Below are 14,483 nucleotides of genomic sequence, written 5' to 3' on the forward strand. Positions count from 1 at the left end.
ACCCGCAGTATTATTGCAAAATAACGCATGTGAGGGTTGTGGCAGGCAGATTAGAACATTCTGTTAAAGGACAAGAAATTTCCAAAAAATGAAAAACAATTTACTCTTAAAAGAGTACCCCTCAATGATGGCGCCCTAGGCAGCCGCCAACTCTGCCTACCCCTAGTTCCAGCCCTGGATGGTGAGAAGAGAATGGGAATGTGAGGAGGGCAGTGACATAAAGGAAGTGCAGAATAGAAAGTGAAAATAATTGCCTGCTCCGCCTCTATGCCTCTGGCAAAGAGGAGGGGCAGGCAAAATATGACAGTTGAAATTATTAAATGAGTTTATAACGGGTATGGATTTTTGAATAAAAAAAGTATTTGGGTTTCATTCTTAATTTGAAAAGTTCTTTTCTTATACAGCTTTTTACGTCTGGGAGACAGGTCCCCTTTAAAGGAGAACTCAACCCCCCAATTAAAAAAAGCCCCTTCCTACTAAGCAAGATAGTCCCCTTCCCTGCTTCCCCCCCCCCGCATACTTCAATAGGTCTGAAAATGTCCATAAAATATTTCTCACCTGGTGTGCAACATCTTGCGCATTGCCGGTCTCCATCTATAATAGAGCGCCGTATTGGTGCATGTGCAGTTGTAGCAGTCTTGCGGCTTGTACCGACTGCGAATGCGCCAAAAGTGGCGGAAACTACCGAAGAGGACCCCAAAAATCCGAAGATAGGGAAAATGGCATCCACATGCTCGTCTGCGCTTACTCTGCACTGTTAGGTGAGAAATATTTTTGGGACATTTTCAGACCTATTGAAGTATGGGGGGAGGGGGGACTATCTTGCTTAGTAGGTAGGGACTTTTCTTAATTGGGGGTAAGTTCTCCTGTAGAAGATACTGCTTGTTAGACAACCCATATTTAGTTGGTTGTGGATAAATATCTGACTTGATAGAATAAACAATACCAGTAGATTTTACAGAGTGTTCAATGGAAACCCCACCTAAAGAAAGGGTATATTATCCCTTTAAGACAAAGCTGTCCAAATTCTTGTATCCTATTGTCTATTTATTTACTATTTAACATGTTTGGGTGCTGGATTATTATTATCACAAACTGGGGGCCATTAAAATCTCCTGTAGGGCCACATCCAACACATAGGCTTCTAACACATACAGCCCTGCTGTACAATGTATTAGGAAAAATACTTAATCCTTACTTTATAAAGTATTAGGCCTTGACAGGGAAATTCCCGCTGACTCACTACCTTACTGCCATTCATTCAGGGATCCACATCATGTTTCCGAATATGCCGGAGACCCGCACTTGAAGACATTTTTTTGGAGCGCTGCACGGTATTGCGTGTAACACGTTTGAGTAACGTTTCCAACTATAACACATTAATGCGTAAAACCTCCATCTGAGCTTCATTTGGAAAAGACCTTCCTATTTTCCCAATGTATTACTTCATAAAAACTGCAGCGAGTTACAGAATGAAGTGTATGATCCGTAGAAACCCTCTCTGGCAGGGCAAGTTGGCAAGGGGTACGGCCAAGAGAGAATGTAGTGTGCCGAGAGCTCAAACACTTTTCTATTGATAGAATTGAGAGTTCAGAAGGCGACTGTGCAGGTTTTATACCATTTTCCTTCATATTGATGAGGTGGAAATTCCTTAATGGGCCTCTTGTATCAAGCAGTAGTTCTTCTGATATAGTTCTTTAATGTGGGTTTATTTGTTGCCAAAGCTTAAAAAAAAGAAATAGAAATGTAGCTTATATTTCAAAAGTCAGGCGTAGTCTGCAAAATGCTTCTTAAGGGCAAATTAATTATGCTGCGTAAAATGAAATCCGCAGTAAAAACAGTATAAAAAGCTGCGTCAAACAAATGGCGAAATTATCAAGGTGTGTGTAATTTTACGCCGGCCAGATTTGCCGACGTTATTTTCCAATGCTTCTGGCAGAAGTCACTCCTAGAAAAAAACGCGTAAAAATTTGATGCCGGTTTTTACACAGAGTATGCCTGTCTATCTGCGGTGTATTATCCCGCAGTTTTTTACACAGCATAATAAATATGCCTCTTAGTGTACATTGGGCTAGTGCAGGGGTCCTCAACCTTTTTCACCCGTTAGCCACATTCTTATGTAACAAAAAAGTTGGCGAGCAGCACAAGCATGCAAAAACTTTCTGGGGATGCAAAATATGAGCTGCAATTAGCTGGCAGCCTCCAGTAAACCTGTTTTTTATCCAACCAAAACTTGCCTCCAAGCCAGGAATTTAAAAATAAGCACTTGTTTTTGCCACTGGGAGCAACATCCAACAACATGTTGCTACAGAGCCACTGGTTGGAGATCACTGCTTTTAATAAAATCCAGAATTTCACTAGGGGTGTAAGCTTTAGCAAGGTCTACACACTGCTCAACATACTCCTTCCTTCAACATATTCCTCTTGAATGAGTATCACAGCTATATTGTGCCTCCATTGATTTCCTCTAGTAATAGGTGTGTATGAAACTCAATAATTCATATTATGCAGCATGTTCTATGGTACAATTTGGGCTAGTAGTGTGATAGGGCTGCTTTGGCCAATGTGATTTAGCACCAAGGGGAGCCACCCGGAATGTTGGCAAAGGCCTACTGTGGTCTATAGGATAGGTCGTCTTGGAAGTTTCAGACCTGTTAGGGTTTTTTACTTCTTTAGATTTAGGGGCAGATTTACATAGGGTCGATATTCGACTGCCGAATGTAAATCCTTCGACTTCGAATATCGAAGTTGAAGGATTTACCGCAAATAGTTTGATCGAACGAAAAATCCTTCTATTCGAAGGATTTTAATCCATCGATTGAACGATTTTTCTTCGACCAAAAAATTGATAGAAAGCCTATGGGGACCTTTAGGTGGCAAGTACCGTAGGGGTTTGAAGTTTTTTTTAAAGAGACATTACTTCGACTATCGAATGGTCGAATAGTCGAACGATTTTTAGTTCGAATTGTTCGATTCGAAGTCGTAGTCGAAGGTTGAAGTAGCCAAAAAAAAAATCCGAAATTCAAAGTTTTTTTATTCTATTCCTTCACTTGAGCTAAGTAAATGGGCCCCTTAATGTTATTAGCAGTATTTACCTGCGCGCCCTCTGCTGTTCATACAAACGCTTATCTTACTGAAGCAGGAAACATCTCTTGAGGATCCCTGTTTATCGCTATTGTTCACGAGTGATTCAACCGGGTAGAAAAGCATCAAAAAATAAGACTTACTTCATCCCCGGATGATGACATACTGAAATCCTTTACTTGTAACTGGTTTAATCTGCTGCTTGATCTGAATATAAATATTAATAATTTGACTTTGTTTTCTGAACAAATCTTACCGAGATGTTGCTACACTCTGGATACCTCCAATGTCCTGTCATATTTCAAAACCCAGTAGTGAGCCATTAAACGTATACAGAGTTACCCCTAACTGGAATCTAAGATATATATACTGGATATCTCTAATAGTTATCTATTAGTGTGGCCTCACCTTGTTATAAATACAAATCTGGACTTATACAGGTATGGGATCTGTTATCTGGAAGCCGATTACCCAGAAAGATAGGAATTACGGAAAGGCCGTCTCCCATAGACTCTATTTTAATCAAATAATCCAAATTTTTAAAAATGATTTCCTTTTTCTCTGAATATTAAACAGTAGTTTGTACTTGATCCCAGCTAAGATATAATTAATCCTTATTGAAGGCAAAACCTGCCTATTGGGTTTTTTTAAAGGGGTTGTTCAGTTTCCAAACACTTTTTTTCAGTTCAGTTGTTTTCAGATTGTTCCCCAGAAATAAAGACTTTTTTCAATTACTTTCCATTATTTATTTTTTACTGTTTTTCCAAAATCTAAGTTTAAAGTTGAATGTTCGTGTCTCTGGTGTCTCAGTCTGACAGCTCAGTAATTTAGGTGCAGATTCTGAACTGTTACAATTTTGCAACATTTAGTTGATCCATTTCTCAGCAGCATCTCTGGAGTATTAGCAACTATTGTATCAATTCTAACAGCTGCCTTTACTGAAACTCAGGGATTCTGCTCAGCAGGGACAAAGATAAGAAATGTATCAACTAAATTTATCAATTTAGAACAGTTTACAGGGTCGGCGACCCCCCTCCCAGAGCTACTTTAGAAGGTGAAAAATTACACTTAACACTTAAATATTAGGAAAACAGTGGCACGTAGAAAATAAAAAGTAATTGGAAAAAGTCGTTATTTCTGGTGATCTATCTGAAAACAACTAGGTGCTTCGAAGGTGAACAACCCCTATAATGTTTACATGATTTTCTAGTAGACTTAAGTCATGGACATAAGTCATGGAGATCCAATTACAGAAAGATCCATTAAACCCCAGATCCTCAAGTATAAAGGCCCCAATATGGGCCAAAACATTGGATACACTGTGATGCGAAAAAAATAATAATATTACATGTACATTGGAGTGCAGGTCCATCTTGCAGCTGTATATTCATTATTGACTCTGGAAGGGCCGAAAGTTAGTCCATAGTTCTTTAATAAATTATTATTCATTTTTCTAAGACCTGTGAGTGCTGATCTTTTTCTTTGTTTTCATATATATAAATTGAACCAATAACTGCACTCACAGGTCTTTCATAATAGTGAAGAAAGAAAACGTTTATTCAATTTTCGGCGATTGTGTGCGGGCCTTCTTCAGGATTCGGGCTATCTACAGTATATACATTTATTATATAATACACAAGTTTTTGTGAGTCATGAAACAAAAATTACATCACTATTCTCCATTTATAAGGATATCATTTACAAGACATTCATGGCTTTTGTAAGAAGAAAAAAAACCCATGAGGAAGGGAGATGGCTGAGAAAAAAAGAGATTTTTACGCTGACATAGAAATTCCTCTTTAGGGTGGAGGCCCCATGCTGGCATAAAGAGCAATACCCCTACTTTACCGGTATTGTATCAATTTTATATTCTGTAAAGTGAACCCTACAACTAATTGCTTTGGTAATTAAAGGGCTATGGGTTTACTAGCTGGGAGACGCATGCATTCTGTTCTTACACCACTCTTTGAGAACACCAACAACTGAAAAATGAGAGCCTAGATAACGGAGTGTTCATGCTTTTTGCTACACGGGGCTGTATTATTTGAATTAACAACAAGGCTTTTGTCAGATAGTTGTTTATTTTATAAAAGTCTGATTCACGGCTTGTGCAGCCAAGAATATCTGTACTAAGTCTATCCCAGCATTGCACTTCTACACTGGAGATGATTGTAGCTCAGAAAAAATGGATGCCGTACCACTTATATCTTGAGACTTTCATTGTGTCAGCTAGAAGCCATAGGGCTAAATCTGAGGTCACCTCTAGTCTAGACAGCAAACCACATTAATGGCCTACGGGCTGCTCGTGAGGAAATGTTTTGGTAAAAATCACTGTCATTTAAAATGAAGCTGATTTCTTGGTATTACACTCAAAAAGCTACTAATTAAATTGCATTTTTTAGCCAAAAATCAGGTCATGGCCCCAGCCAACATGCAGCAGACAGTCTGTGCTGTAAGGCAAAAGAGATTAAACCCTAGATTCAATATATTTCTTAGCTATTGTTGGTGAAAAATGAGGAGCTTATACATCCCTTAAAGATTGTTATTTCTTATATTAACTTTGGGTCAAGGACAGGAAATCTGACATTCTCTAGATGTAATTTTACTGCTTTCAGCTGATGGCAATAGCTTGTTAATTGCTGTGGGATAGCAGGTATAGTAGGGAGAGATGGTGCCTATAGTAACAGTGGATAATAGTCTCTGGGAAAGGAGTGTGACTGTGGGATAGCAGGTATAGTAGGTAGAAATGGTGTCTATAGTAACAGTGGATAATAGTCTCTGGGAAGGGAGTGTGACTGTGGGATAGCAGGTATAGTAGGGAGAGATGGTGTCTATAGTAACAGTGGGATAATAGTCTCTGGGAAGGGAGTGTGACTGTGGGATAGCAGGTATAGTAGGGAGAGATGGTGCCTATAGTAACAGTGGGATAGTCTCTGGGAAGGGAGTGTGACTGTGGGATAGCAGGTATAGTGGGGAGAGATGGTGTCTATAGTAACAGTGGATAATAGTCTCTGGGAAGCGAGTGTGACTGTGGGATAGCAGGTATAGTAGGGAGAGATGGTGCCTATAGTAACAGTGGATAATAGTCTCTGGGAAGGGAGTGTGACTGTGGGATAGCAGGTATAGTAGGGAGAGATGGTGTCTATAGTAACAGTGGGATAATAGTCTCTGGGAAGGGAGTGTGACTGTGGGATAGCAGGTATAGTAGGGAGAGATGGTGCCTATAGTAACAGTGGATAATAGTCTCTGGGAAGGGAGTGTGACTGTGGGATAGCAGGTATAGTAGGGAGAGATGGTGTCTATAGTAACAGTGGATAATAGTCTCTGGGAAGGGAGTGTGGCTTGGGATAGCAGGTATAGTAGGGAGAGATGGTGCCTATAGTAACAGTGGGATAATAGTCTCTGGGAAGGGAGTGTGACTGTGGGATAGCAGGTATAGTAGGGAGAGATGGTGCCTGTAGTAACAGTGGATAATAGTCTCTGGGAAGGGAGTGTGACTGTGGGATAGCAGGTATAGTAGGGAGAGATGGTGTCTATAGTAACAGTGGATAATAGTCTCTGGGAAAGGACTGAGGTTGTGGGATAGCAGGTATAGTAGGGAGAGATGGTGCCTATAGTAACAGTGGGATAATAGTCTCTGGGAAGGGAGTGTGACTGTGGGATAGCAGGTATAGTAGGGAGAGATGGTGCCTATAGTAACAGTGGATAATAGTCTCTGGGAAGGGAGTGTGACTGTGGGATAGCAGGTATAGTAGGGAGAGATGGTGCCTATAGTTGCAGTGGGGATAATAGTTTCTAGGCAGCAGCAGACAAAACATCATCCCATGTGTCATTACCCTTACAGGACATCTTATTTTTTTGGGATACCAATTAAAGCCGGTTTGCCTAAACTTTTTAGAGTTAGAGTTATCATTCTTTATTTATGACTAAAGTCTTTCAGTTTATTCCTTACACTTTGCTCAGTTGTTTACTTCAGCTAGGACATTGCCATTAAAGAACATCTTGAGCAGTGACGGAGAGGGGTAGTTTTACTGCCACTGTTTTCCAATGGAGGGCAGCAGCGGTCAAAACACCCCAGGTGCCCTTGCCTAAAGGTATTAGAGGAGTTGAGAAAATATTGATTGTAAAGAGCAACAATGTTGTTCTATTTGCAACTGGCAAAGCATTTCCCACCATTCTGATTTCTTTGGGATTTTTGTAATGTACTGTGTTATCAGATATAGAGGGATGTAGGGCAGAAGGAGAAATGCTGAGAGAAAGGTTAGCATAACAGAGAGTTTTAAAGGGTTTTAGGAGGCTTAGGGTGGACATGGAAACATGGTGTTCATGGAGAAAAATAAAATGATTGCATTGAACAAAATTATTAAAAAAATAGTAAACAAAATCATTATGTTACATAAGAATGCAGTAGATATTGTGAATGTGTCAATTGTCAATTCCCAGGAATTTAAACAGTGATTTTCAGTCTGTTTTAAGGCAAACCCCTTTTGACATCCGATATTTGGTATGGGGCTCCTTATCTTTATAAGGGGTGACAAATATTAAACCGTTTTTAGGAGATATTTAGTAATCAATTCATGAATATCTAGGACAGGTAATGCGTGTTTACTCCCAAATCTCCCCATAACCAACCTTCTAACTGAACGTCCAGTTCTCTAGCAGGTCTAGTAACCAATAGCAACCAAACAGCAAGTTTGCTGGTCGCCAGTTTGAAACTTTGTTGTGGGTTATTGGACCTGATGCATGTGTTACTGGGGTGAGTAATAATATTTATTAGGTTTGCATACTCTAAAAGATTGAGCCACTTATACTCTTGACCAAATAAGGATCAGCCTTTTGACCCCATGGTCAAAATCAGATCTGAATGGGGGGGTCTAGAGGACCTGTTGGGGGTTGTCAGATGGAGTTTTCTAACCTGCACAATAATATCTGACCAATTTGCGACTGATATTGGCCAAACAGGCCATTATGTTTACCCCAGACAAGACCAATAAGCTGCCATCTTGGTCTGGAGGGGCAGAGTTGGCAGCTTTTATTAGCATATATATGACCATCTTAAAAAAAAATGAATGCAGGACCCAGGTGGGAACAGTGCTGCACTTTTGAAAAAGCTGGGCCCCCCGTGAGTGCGCCGAAGCTTTGCGGCCATTTTTGAAGTTCCGAACAGCTGAAATACGGAAGTGCCGAAGTGCCGAAAAGACCCGAAGCCACGAAAACAGCTGAACTCCCGAGGCGGCTAAAAGAACGGAAGCCACTAAAACAGCTGAAGCCGAACTCCCGAGGCGGCGAAAAGACCCGAAGCCACGAAAATAGCCAAAGCCGAAGTCCTGAAGCGGCGAAAAAACCCAAAGTAACAAAAACAGCCGAAATTTAACTCCTGAACCTGCGAAAGACCCAAAGTCGCAAAAGGAGGCGAAGTTGAAGTCCTGAAGCCATGAGTTCAATTCTACTGAACACCAAGTTTTTTGTTTTTTTTTTGTTTATCCCCTGGCCACCAATGTATTATTTTAATATTCTATAGGCCCCTGCCACCAATGTTTTTTTAAAAAAATATTCTTTGGGGCCCCAATTATTTTACTTGTAAGGGGGGCCCTGGCAACAATGCTTTGGATACCCATTCTAAACATGAGGGTACTACATTTAAAGAATCACTTATTTATAATAGACGTGAAGTTAAAAGAAAGGTGAACACCACTGTTTAAGTGAAAATAAATGAGAACCTTCCTTTGCTATATTGTGTTTTTCTACTTGACTTGCAACTGGCAGTCTGTCTAAGGGGGAAACAAGGGGAAAATAAACCTTTAATTTACCCCAAAAGAAATAAAACAAAGGCACCACGGTTACTCTTCAATATCCGTCCGCATTAGTCAAATCTATTGTAATAGCAGTGTTATGACAGCAATGATAAAAATCAGTTGCAGAGTAATAATACTGAACTGTGTTTTCCAGTGATAAAGTGCCAAACACTATTGTCATGGGAGCGTGGGGTAGACAAGAATCCTTTCTGTCACATGTATTTAGTGGAAAATTGCAATTTTAATGTTTTTACTGCTTAGTAGAGTCTTTTTTTAACTGCACCTCTGGAACAAGCGTTAAGTCAGCAACCAGACCACTTGCGGTTACTTAGTTGAAAATTTAAGTACGTTTAATCTCACTATAAAGACAATTTATCAATTAACTAAGTAAACATACATGGCTCTCGTGATTAGTGTTGAGTCAGCAAGGACTGTGGACGCTTTCTGTAGTCGCAACTAATGAGAAAATTAAATGAAACTGAGAGTCACTCTTGCACTTATTATATTGCAGAAATGAATCCTAATAAGCGTGCCTATGGCATATAAATGAAATACCTGGTTGTAGATAAGCCCGTTCTCTCTAACTCTGCATGGGATTCTGGGAAAGGCTTTTGGTGTAAACCTCAGAATAACCCACACTTTAAAGTAAAGTAGGCATAGTGGTAGAGGTAAATGGTAGGCAGTCAGCAGTTGACAAAAATGTCATCAGAAGTCCTCTGAAAACAATGGAAATGTTGAGTGATGGTCCGGTCTCTTGGGTGTTCATATAAATTATCTTAATTTTTTTAAATTCAAACTACTTCTCAACCAGATCCACCTTCTGCATTATTTTTTAACGCATTTGGAAATGAATCTATCAGTGCCCGGCCTTGGATTCCATACTGCGAGACTGCTCCTCTTCTTGCTTGACCTACGCAAACAGTAGCTGCCTTTCCTTATTCTGCTTAGTCGGAATCTCCATTTCCATACACTGCCAGTTACTTACAGATTGTTTCCTTGCAGGTAATCAAAGATGCTTGCAATATTTCTGGTGGGGCCATTGACTCTGACGGACCAATATCGAGTTCTCCTGTGCCGAAAAGTGAGCTAGAAAAGGTAAGACCTTATAAAAAAAAATAATAATATGGTCTGGTGAACCAAAAAAAGTAGGCCTAATTCTCTACCGTCTTGTGTTGTGCATTGACTGTACAGTGGACTTCAGGCATCCAGTTGACATTGATTTGATCTATTATCCACATCAAAATTTGATCTTCCAAAATACTCATAGAAATAAGCCTTACAGGCCCATTAGACTTAATGGACAATTGTGTTTTGCATAAAAGTGTGGTTGCGAAAATTTGGCATCATAACCTGACATGCACACCTATGCCTGTGTTACAGCATTAAGTGAGCCAAACAGTTGGCTAGAAATCTGATGTTCGGTGCTTAGATGTGTGTGTATGTATATAAAGGAAAGTCCAAAACCAAATAGATGGAAAACATATTCCGTTTAGGCCAACTATATGGCTGTGCCAATCACAGTACATGCGATACATGCAGTTTAATGGGAACCGGCTGGTAAGTAGACAGGAACAATATCATTCAGAAAACTGACATTCGGAAGTTTATACTTTATGCAGACATAACATGCTCCCTGCTCTGATGTACATCTCTTGCTCGCTGTGTGTTATACATAAACTAAAACTGCCAAGCCCATAAAGCCCATATGCAGAGTGTCTGCTTCACTGGCACTCAGCCATCTGCAAATATTCTTATCCCTGTGTATGCTACTATCTTCAAAATCATCACTTCCTTATTTTATCATATATATATATATATATATATATATATATATATATATATATATATATATATATATATATATATATATATATATATATATATACACAAATATATACGTATATATGTTTTCGGCCACTCAAATAAATACATTATTCCTTTGAAATAAACCCTGGTGTTCTTCAGCCTTTACTGCAACTGGATATTTATCCACTGAATTGCACCCAGGTACACAAACCCTTGTGTGTGCTAAAGCCTTCTACAAAATATATATATACACAACACGTCTATAGGTATAGGGTGCCTGGGTGCAGAGCTATGTATTAGTATGTACAATGGCTCAAAAGAAGCTAGCACTCATCTACATCTACACACCTCATCTACTTAAAAGTATACCCTACTCCCATATGATCCGCACAGTGAGGAACAATACCGAGCCATACCTACTCCATCAGCAACTAAATGATCTTATAGACCGGTTTCAACAACGTGGCTATCTGCAACATGAACTTCTAGATTGGTAGCAGCGAGCCACCAGCCACACACAGAACGAATTATTAACGTCCACCCACATGAACAATACAGCAAACGATGAGGATAAACTTACGTTTCTCACCACATACTCCCCAAGCACCAAATCATTTACTAGAGCTGTACCTAACCATTCGCCTTCAACACGCAGTTAAAGGAGAAGGAAAGGTAAAAACTAAGTAAGCCTTATCAGAAAGGTCCATCTAAATATACCAGTAAACCCGCAAAGTAATGCTGCTCTGAGTCCCCTGTCAAAAGAAACACAGCATTTCTTTCCTTCTATTGTGTACTCATGGGCTTCTGTATCAGACTTCCTGCCTTCAGCTTAAACCTAATTGCCCTGGGCAAGAGCATGCTCAGTTTGCTCCTCTTCCCCCCCCCCCTTCTCTGCTGTAATCTGAGCCCAGAGCAGGGAGAGACTCGGGCAGGAAGTGATGTCACACCACATTAATACTGCAGCTCCTATCCTAAACAAACAGAGAGCTTCTAGAGCTTTTTACTCAGGTATGGTAAAACATTCTACAGAATAAATATAGTATTCTAGCTTGCACTATTGCAGCTAATCTATTGGCAATAAAATGCCTCCGTAGCTTTCCTTCTCCTTTAACCCCAAGCGCCCTCTACTGGCCGGACTTTCTCCAATGACGAGCCTCTTTTGCGGCTACGCCCCCGTGACAGATACCGACAGCACGGTAGTGCCGCTTCCCTGCTTCTCCACTTCTCTGCTTCTCTACTTCTCTGCTTCGCCTACAACGCTGTCACGAGCCATACCACATAATTGCTATGTTCAGTAGCGCAGCATCAAATCTTCAAATGGTTTAAGGGACCTCTGCATTGACTTCTACATGACCCTGACAGGTTTTAGCTGGAGTATTTTTGGATTCAAGCTTTTTGCAGCTGGACATAAAAAATCTCAAAAAATGTGTTGTTTGCTTAACCCAAAAAAATGTAGTTTTTACTGAAATGATCCTCGAAAACTCGAATTTTTCAGGAAAAACACAATATGACCTTTGATAAATAACACCCATAATGTCAGCATGTTACATGGTCTTTACAGATAACGCAGCAGCAGAACTTACAGTCCAAGGTCATTTAATCATGTTTTTATGTTTAATAGAAACTGTCGTTGGAGCGGCCAAGCTCGGATGGAGAGGGAAATGTAGAGAATGGAGCGGTGATAACAAACGACAAGGAGCCAGGTTTGTTTACACAAGATTGCTTGAAAACATTTATCAGAACCCATATGCCACTATTGGCTGTAGAATTTCTGCGCTTGAGAACTGCAGAAAATGTTAAATATTTCCACAAATAAAACAACAAAAAAAAAGTAGAAAACTGCAATAGTGCCGTCTGCCTTAGGTGATTTAAAGGTGAACTACCCCTTTAAAAATGTGCCTGTTTCAGAATGTGGTCTAATAAGTATGCATTTGGTGGCAGAGCTTTTATAGTATAGAGACGGCAGTGTTTACGTTGGTATTTGAGTTTAAAGTGCTACAAATATGTGGGTTATGTGGCTGCGCTCTCTTGGGTTTGCTCTCTCTGTAACATGGGGTTTTTGACATTTGTGGTGCTATTAATGGAACATTTTGACTACATTATACAGATTACATTATGTAGGAGATGCACAGATATTGAAAGTCACATTTCCATGAGGAGGAAAAGAGCAAGGCTGGATTGCCTCAACTCCGTTCTAAAGGCAGGGTAGAAAGAATAAAATAATTCAAAATATCTTGTCATACTCTTAGTATGGGGTTTTAATCTCTGTCAGCCGTACAAATTATCTTTTATAGTCACCCTATTGCTTTTTGGCTCCCTGATTTAATGATCTCTGAATTTATTAATGGAGCCATATGTCAGGGAGTTGCGCCACCACTGAGAAAGGTTGTTTGTTTGCTGTGACTCACATTTGAAAGCTGGAAAGAGTCAGAAGATGACAGCGAATAATTAAAACAACTATAAAACATAAATGATGAAGACCAATCGGCCATTCTATAACTTATTAAAAGTTAAAGGGATACTGTCATGGGAAAACATGTTGTTTTCAAACATCAGTTAATAATGCTACTCCAGCAGAATTCTGCACTGAAATCCGTTTCTCAAAAGAGCAAACAGATTTTTTTATATTTAATTTTGAAATCGGACATGGGGCTAGACATATTGTCCGTTTCCCAGCTGTCCCCAGTCATGTGACTTGTGCTCTAATAAACTTCAGTCACTCTTTACTGCTGTACTGCAAGTTGGAGTGATATCACCCCTCCCTCCCCCCAGCAGCCAAACAACAGAATAATGGGAAGGTAACCAGATAGCAACTCCATGACACAAGATAGCAGCTGCCTGGTAGATATAAGAACAGCATTCAGTAGTAAAAATCCAGGTCCCACTGTGACACATTCAGTTACATTGAGTAAGAGAAACAACAGCCTGCCAGAAAGCAGTTCCATAGTGCAGCACTGGCTCTTTCTAAAAGCACATGACCAGGCAAAATTACCTGCGATGGCGCCTACACACTTTACACAATATTCTAAATTAACAAAATATACACTTTATATTGTAGAGTGAATTATTTGCAGTGTAAACAGTGTAATTTAGAAATAAAAACTACACCATAAAAATCATGACAGAATCCCTTTAACTTAAAGTTGAACTGCCCCTTTAAAATCACTAAAATCAGTCCCAGCACCGCTAGCTTTGTATATGGATTTTCTGTAGCTTATATTATGCTTCATTTATTTTCTTCTCTGCAATTCCCAGGCAAGGGAAAGATGATTTCCATAAGTTAGTACTCTCTTGAGCAGACCACCCAGCAGCTTCTTGTCCCAGAATGTTTCTTTGCAGAGAAAAACCCTTCTTCGCTGTAACATTTGACCCATATTGCATGCTTCCTATGTATCTGGCATCTGCTCAGAACCTTAATCTCCCAGCTTTTGTTCTAGCTACAGTTCTATAAGCACAACTTACCCAACCCTTCTTTGTTTACAGCAATAAAGACAGAGGTAGCTGCCTGCAATGGTTAAGAGAGTCAGGTTTACATCCCTGTGATTTATTACTGATGTAAAAAAGAAATACATTAAAAAAAAGTGAGTTTTATCCACTTGTTAAATTTCAATTTTGATATATTTTCTGTATCATCATATCCCCTAGTACATGGTATTTTTGCAGTAGTAAGTGAGAAAAGATAAAACACTAGGTTTGTCGTGAAACAAAGGGGAACTGTTTTCAATCAAAAAGAGTCAAATAACTTTGTCATGGAAGATATTTTTGCCCTATTTATATAAGAGTTTTTTCCACTTGTTT

General features: G+C 39.6%; 1 protein-coding gene across 3 annotated transcripts in view; it reads left to right on the forward strand.

The window, feature by feature from the left end:
- Window positions 1-14,483, forward strand: part of afap1.L (actin filament associated protein 1 L homeolog) — a 104,732-nt gene that overhangs the window by 56,111 nt on the left and 34,138 nt on the right. For all 3 annotated transcript variants that reach the window (XM_018228470.2, XM_018228465.2, XM_018228479.2), the window contains exons 7-8: window positions 9,882-9,974; window positions 12,307-12,388. In XM_018228470.2, the coding sequence (XP_018083959.1) occupies window positions 9,882-9,974; window positions 12,307-12,388 (175 nt within the window). The remainder of the gene's footprint in view (window positions 1-9,881; window positions 9,975-12,306; window positions 12,389-14,483) is intronic.

The sequence above is a fragment of the Xenopus laevis genome, chromosome 1L (genome assembly GCF_017654675.1).
Source record: "Xenopus laevis strain J_2021 chromosome 1L, Xenopus_laevis_v10.1, whole genome shotgun sequence".
NCBI lineage: Eukaryota > Metazoa > Chordata > Amphibia > Anura > Pipidae > Xenopus > Xenopus laevis.